Source organism: Haliaeetus albicilla, chromosome 4, assembly GCF_947461875.1.
Source record: "Haliaeetus albicilla chromosome 4, bHalAlb1.1, whole genome shotgun sequence".
In the NCBI taxonomy this organism is placed as follows: Eukaryota; Metazoa; Chordata; class Aves; order Accipitriformes; family Accipitridae; genus Haliaeetus; species Haliaeetus albicilla.
The window spans coordinates 46,347,259-46,353,386 of NC_091486.1; the positions used below are offsets into that span (position 1 = coordinate 46,347,259).

General features: G+C 52.3%; 1 protein-coding gene across 1 annotated transcript; it reads left to right on the forward strand.

The window, feature by feature from the left end:
- Positions 1-162: 162 nt before the first annotated feature.
- DDOST (dolichyl-diphosphooligosaccharide--protein glycosyltransferase non-catalytic subunit) lies at positions 163-5,478 on the forward strand. Its single transcript, XM_069780466.1, has 11 exons — positions 163-331; positions 984-1,094; positions 1,367-1,453; positions 1,840-1,943; positions 2,842-2,936; positions 3,314-3,407; positions 3,846-3,994; positions 4,293-4,440; positions 4,589-4,709; positions 4,809-4,915; positions 4,998-5,478. Exons 1-11 carry the CDS (start codon positions 193-195, stop codon positions 5,145-5,147), a joined length of 1,305 nt encoding a protein of 434 aa, XP_069636567.1. The 5' UTR covers positions 163-192; the 3' UTR covers positions 5,148-5,478.
- The last annotated feature ends 650 nt before the right edge of the window (positions 5,479-6,128 follow it).

Sequence of the window (6,128 nt, forward strand, 5' to 3'; positions counted from 1 at the left end):
ATCTTCCTCCCCTCAGGGGCGCTACGGTGGCCGCGCGGCGGGGTGGGAGGGGTTTGTCACGACAGCGTCCCGGTGATTGGCCGGCGGCGAAGAGGTGTCTGTCGATGATTGGAAGGCGCGGGAGCGGCTCCTGGTGCTGATTGGCTGCGTTCGCCCGCCCGCTTCCGGGGAAGCTTGGCGCCGGTGACCAAGATGGCGGCGGCCGCGGTCCGTCTGTGGTGGCTCCTGGCGGTGGCGGCTGCCGGGGCTGAGGGGGGGGCCCGCACCCTGGTGCTGCTGGAGAACGGCAACCTGCGGGACACGCACTCGCTCTTCTTCCGCAGCCTGGCGGGTAGGGCTAGGGGAGGCGGCTGGGGACCCCGCGCCGGGCTGAGGGAGGAGATTGGGCTTCCCTGGGGCTGAGGGGGGCGCGGCTGGGGTCCCCTGGTGAGGCTGAGGGAGGAGACTGGGGGGTAACGGGGGTCTTTGGGGTCCCACTGGCCGGTCTGACGGAGGAGGTTGGAGTCCCCTGGGGGCGAGGGGGGCGGTTGGGGTGCCCTGGTTGGGCTGAAGAAGGAGATTGGGGTCATCTGGGAGTGGGGGGGGGGGGGGGGTAGTTGGGGTCCCCTGGTCAGACTGAGGGAGGAGATTGGGGGTTCCTGGGGGAGAGGCAGGTATTTGGGGCCCCCTGGTCAGACCGAGGGAGGAGATGGGGGTTGTTTCCCCAGCTGTGCCTGTGTTTCGGGTCCCCTGCAGCATTGGTCCGCACTTGATGGGTGTCAGTGGGGCATCTTTGCAACAAAGGGTTTTTTCAGGGGATTGATACCCCTTGGTTTTACGTGGGAACACCCCAGTGGTGCTCCCAGAAAGCTCCTGAGCCACTTTTTTCCAAAACACAGCTGTTTATGGGGGAAGTAAAACTCAGGATCTTGATGCTGGTTTGCTGCTACAATGTGTCAATTTTGTGAGGTGCAAAAGTTGTCAATTTTGTCTTGCGGCTGCAGACAGGGGCTTCGATCTCACTTTCCGCACAGCGGATGATGCTGGCCTGTCCCTGATAAAATATGGAGAATTTCTGTATGACAACTTGATCATCTTCTCACCATCCATAGAAGGTAAATACGGGAGGGGGAAACTCAAGCACTTTTGTAGCTTGGTGGCATTTTTGGAAGGGGATTTCTAACTGTTTTGTGAACTTTAATTAAATCTTGCTCTTTGGATGTTATCCTTTGCATCTTGTACCTGGTGGCAAACTGCAGATACATCCAGGCCCTTAATGGTGGTTCTTACAGCTACAATAGAAATTAATTGGTGTCTTGCTGTGGTTTAATTCTGCCATGGTATTATTTCTGTGAACTAGTCATGAATTTCTGGCATGCACTTTCAGATTTTGGTGGAAACATCAACGTGGAGACCATCACCGCTTTCATCGATGGAGGCGGCAGCGTCCTCGTTGCCGCCAGCTCAGACATCGGTAAGTACAAACACTTGTCAGAGCAAATTGGCGTGTTTCAGCCACTTCTTGTGGCTGAAACCTTGTAGGCAGCACCTACACTGCTTACACTCTGCAATGAGCAAATAGTTTATTCGTCCTTCTCTGAGTTCCTGCAACAAAACTGGTGAGAAAACGCAGTTTCTCATTGGGAACTTCAAAGTTTGTACTGTAAGGAAATGGGTGGTAAATAACGTTTATTGACATTTTGAATAGGAATTTAGCTGGGGGAGGTTGTGTTGCTCCTCGGGCTTTGGCTCGTGGAGTGCCAAACACGTGACTCTAAGCTGAACTTTTTATTTTGGGTGCTGAGACTGGCATTGTGTCCTGAATGCACCGTGTAACCGAGAATCCGTTTTGTCTTCCAGGCGACCCGCTGCGAGAGCTGGGCAGTGAGTGCGGGATTGAGTTTGATGAGGAAAGGACAGCTGTCATCGACCATCACAACTACGATATATCCGACCCCGGCCAGGTAAATGGATCTATCGGCACGTTTTGGGTTTTATTAATGTGTACTTAGGTGTAAAGGTTTGGATGTGAATCTTCTGTCCTTGTTTTCCCTTTTTTCCTCCATCCATTCTCTGTTTTCTCAGCTTCTTCCCAAGAAAGTCAAAAATAGTTCTGCTTGATAGTGTGACATAACACTGCAAAGCTCTGCGTGTTTGGGGTCTCTGCCCTCAAATCCATCTTTCTGAATTTCCTGGGTTTGATCTTTCCACCGCCCTGAGTAGTTTCAGATTGCCACTGTGTCTCCAGCAGTCACACCACAATTAATGGTGGCTTTGAACCACGCCAAAGCGTGTTGTGTGTGTCGGAATTTTGCCGGCAGGTGAAGCCCGTCAGGCACTGAGTGCGATGCTTTGGATGTGGGAAGGGAGATTTTCAGTCCCAGAGATCAGTACAGAAATGTACATGTTTCTATGATTTTTTTTTTCCCCCCCTAGTTTCACCCCGTACTTTAGAATAAAAACCTATATTAAGGTCTGAACTAAATCCGTTCTGCTAAATTTTATTGAAACTAAACCGTTGAAGTAGTACATGGACATTGTCCTAGTTTAAGGATGAGAGTTGCTAAATATGGGACAGTAAAATACTGTAGGTATTGCTATCTTTATCAAAAGGTGGTTTACATTTCCTTATGTATCACTGTTAATTTAATTTGATCATAATTACACAAAAAAAATGCTGTTTTTTTTCTTTTTTAATTGAATAGTAACATTCATCCGACAGCTGCTCAGTTCTAATCGTCTGTAAAAACAAAGTTAACTTTCAGATAACAAGAGAAGCTGTTACTTGCCGATAGAACCTAACAAACATCAACCCACCTGCCCCTACAGCGCGTTCACGCCCATTTCTGTCCTTTCTCCCAGCACACGCTCATAGTTGCAGATGCTGAAAATCTCCTGAAGGCCCCCACCATTGTGGGGAAAGCGGCACTGAACCCCATCCTTTTCCGAGGAGTTGGGTAAGTGACCTGCAGCGCGGCATGGGAAGGGGGGTGAGGTAGCTGTTGTTGGGGAAGCGGAGCAAAAATACTGGTGGTGCTGTGAGGTAAGCATAGGGTTAGGGGCTGTGACTCTTAATGTGAGCAATGTCTCTTGATTTCAGATAACAATAAAAAGAAAAATCTTCAAAGCAGCTTAGTTGTTGACTTAGGAATGATTCTTAACATAAATTAGTGAAGCTTGACTTTTTATCTTGAGGAAATACTTCATTTCTTGGTGTGTGCAAGCTCTGCGGTTGTCTTGCCACATCCAAAGAGTGAGGAGGTTCCTGCGTGTTCCTCTGGGTGTGGGGGGACCTGGGGGTCTTTGTGCTGCTCACTGTGCCTCTCCCTGCAAGGATGGTGGCTGATCCTGACAACCCACTGGTGCTGGATATCCTGACTGGTTCTTCTACCTCTTACTCCTTCTTCCCAGATAAGCCTATTACTCAGGTATGGTCCATTACTTGTTCTTCTCTTTTGGGCTACACTACTACAATGAAGTCCCTCAAATATCGGCACCTTGCGGGGAACAAAAGCTGGAGTGTTTAATCTGGTGGATTTTGAAAGGGTCAGGCTGTCGCCTGCTTTCTGACATTGCCCTGGGAATCCTCCTCTTTGCTTTTCGTTGGTGAGAAAACGTCCAGTGTGAGGGATGCTTTGGAAGAAAGGTCAGCCTAGATCAAAGCATATCTCCTGGTTTCATTCCCGTCGGAGAGGGCAGAAGCCGTGAATCCTGTTACTGGTTATTCTGAGCTTCTTGGCTTCTACTTAATGGCAGGCTGTGCTGGCTACAGTCAGACTGTTCCACCCCTCAGCAAACCAGATGTTAACTCTTCTTTAGTCATCCCTAAATGGGTTAAACGCTCTTCTAAATGCGTTCCTTTTCAGTACCCGCATGCGGTCGGGAAGAACACCCTGCTGATCGCGGGACTCCAAGCCCGGAACAACGCCCGTGTTGTTTTCAGTGGCTCCTTGGATTTCTTTAGCGATGCCTTCTTCAATTCCGCTGTGCAGAAAGCTGCCCCTGGCTCCAAGAGGTACGTTGGCTTCCTGGCATTCCTGGCTGAGGAATATGTGGGGAGCTGTTTGGTCAAGAAAGTCCTGGGAAACAGGCAACAAATACCCATGTTACGGGAAACGGGAGAAAGCTTGAATTAAATTGTGGGTGATGCATTCCTTTGGCCTTGTGGAGCAAAGCGCTTTGGGAAGCAATTCCCTCCTTTAACCCCAGTTAGCTCTTTGTTGCTTTCACATCTATTAACGGTTTGGGTTTTGGCATGTGGTGTCTTTTTTTGGCATGGCCGCCATGCTTTCTCAGCCTTCCTTTGTCTGTAGGTACTCGCAGACGGGTAATTACGAGCTGGCTGTTGCCTTGTCCCGCTGGGTGTTCAAGGAGGAGGGAGTGCTGCGCGTTGGTGCGGTGTCCCACCACCGCGTGGGGGAACTTGCGCCTCCCCACGCCTACACTGTCACCGATCTCGTGGTAAGGCTGCCTGCTTGGGGCCTGCGGTGCAGGCAGGAGGGGACGTGGGAGCTGAAAAAGGAACTTGGGGAAAATTTGAACTGGGTACGGGTCGACGTTCATTTTCAGGTATCACTCATTAACTTCACACGTTGTGGGTTCGTTCCAGGAGTACAGCATCGTAATCGAAAAGCTTTCTGATGGCAAGTGGGTCCCCTTCGACGGAGACGATATTCAGCTGGAGTTCGTCCGCATCGATCCCTTTGTGCGGACCTTCCTGAAGAGGAACGGTGGGTTTCCCTTGCCACCCTGGCACCACGTTGGGCGGGTGTTTTTGCCGCTCAGCCTGGCAGCGTTGTTGCGAACGTCACCGCCATCTCTTTTCTCAGGTGGCAAATACAGCGTGCGGTTCAAGCTGCCGGACGTCTACGGAGTGTTTCAGTTTAAAGTGGATTACAACCGGTTGGGTTATACCCACCTCTACTCCTCCACCCAGGTAAGCGCAGTGGGAATTAATCGCCGGAGAGGGAAGGGTGCCGGGGCTGCCAGACTCACAGGGCCGCTCTCTCCCCTCCAAGGTGTCTGTCCGTCCTCTCCAGCACACGCAGTATGAACGTTTCATCCCCTCGGCGTACCCATACTACGCCGGCGCCTTCTCCATGATGGTTGGCCTCTTCATGTTCAGCATCGTCTTCCTGCACATGAAGGAGAAGGAGAAATCCGACTGAGCTCCCTGTGGGAGGAAGAGCCTTTTCCCCAGCGCCAGGCAGGGATGGGCAGTGCTCGGGACCCTTGTTGGTAACCATGCGAGAACTGGTAGGTGCCAGACACGCTGTGGATTTGCGTTTGGTCTTTTTTATTTTTACACGTGGAAGAGGGATTAATAGGAAAGAAAATGAAATTTTGGGGGGAAATCTGTTGCCGAAGTGTCTGCAGAGCCGGAACCGTGACACCTCTGGTGTTTTCCCTTGACAAGTTCGCCATGTTTGTTTCCCCCCACGGTGGAATGATTTCGATTTGAGATGAATTCCATTTTCAAAATAAAGTCTCGTTCCTCTCGCCCTGGGTTGAAAGAAGTGAATTCACCGCGTGGGGCTTTAACCCGCGTCCCTGGACTCACAGGTGGCACCTGAGGGACGTGTCCCCGCATCTCCCTCGCCAGCTCGGGCTGTTCTGTGGGGTGGGCTGCGAGGGAATGGTCGGACGGTGCCGAGAGACAAAAGGGGGGAGTCTGGGCCGTGCGGAGGGGCTTGGGGCGCCCCAAAAAGCACACCGAGGAGTCCGGGATGTCTCCAAAGGCACACTGAGGAAGTCGGGGCACCCTAAAAGCCACCCTGTGCCCCAAAATGCAAACGGGTGGGTGCAGGGACACCCCTAAGGACTCACCGAGGGCCTTGGAGCACCCCAAAATGCACACGGAGGGGTCTGGGGAGGAAAAAGCAGCCAGAAGATGTGATCCCAAGAAAACCAGGGCGCAGCGGAGGAGCCGAAGGGGTGGGGGACAGAGCGAGCAGTTTTTGGGGTGCGCCAGGGCTGTTTTGGGGTGGAAGAGGGGGAAATGGCCCTGGGCTTTCCTCCGTCCCTGCCATGCTGCAGGGCGAGGGGCGCTAGCAGCCAGCGATGAATACAAGGGATGAATAAGGGGGTGGGGGCGGGGGTGTGTGTCAACATTTGGGGTGCGGAGCCCCCCCCGCCGGGGCACAGGCCCC

Coding starts and splice junctions, on each gene's coding strand:
- DDOST (XM_069780466.1), top strand. CDS start 193: ATGGCGGCGGCCGCGGTCCGTCTGTGGTGGCTCCTGGCGGTGGCGGCT. Junction 1,095..1,366: donor CTTCTCACCATCCATAGAAG/GTAAATACGGGA, acceptor ATGCACTTTCAG/ATTTTGGTGGAAACATCAAC. Junction 4,710..4,808: donor GACCTTCCTGAAGAGGAACG/GTGGGTTTCCCT, acceptor CTCTTTTCTCAG/GTGGCAAATACAGCGTGCGG.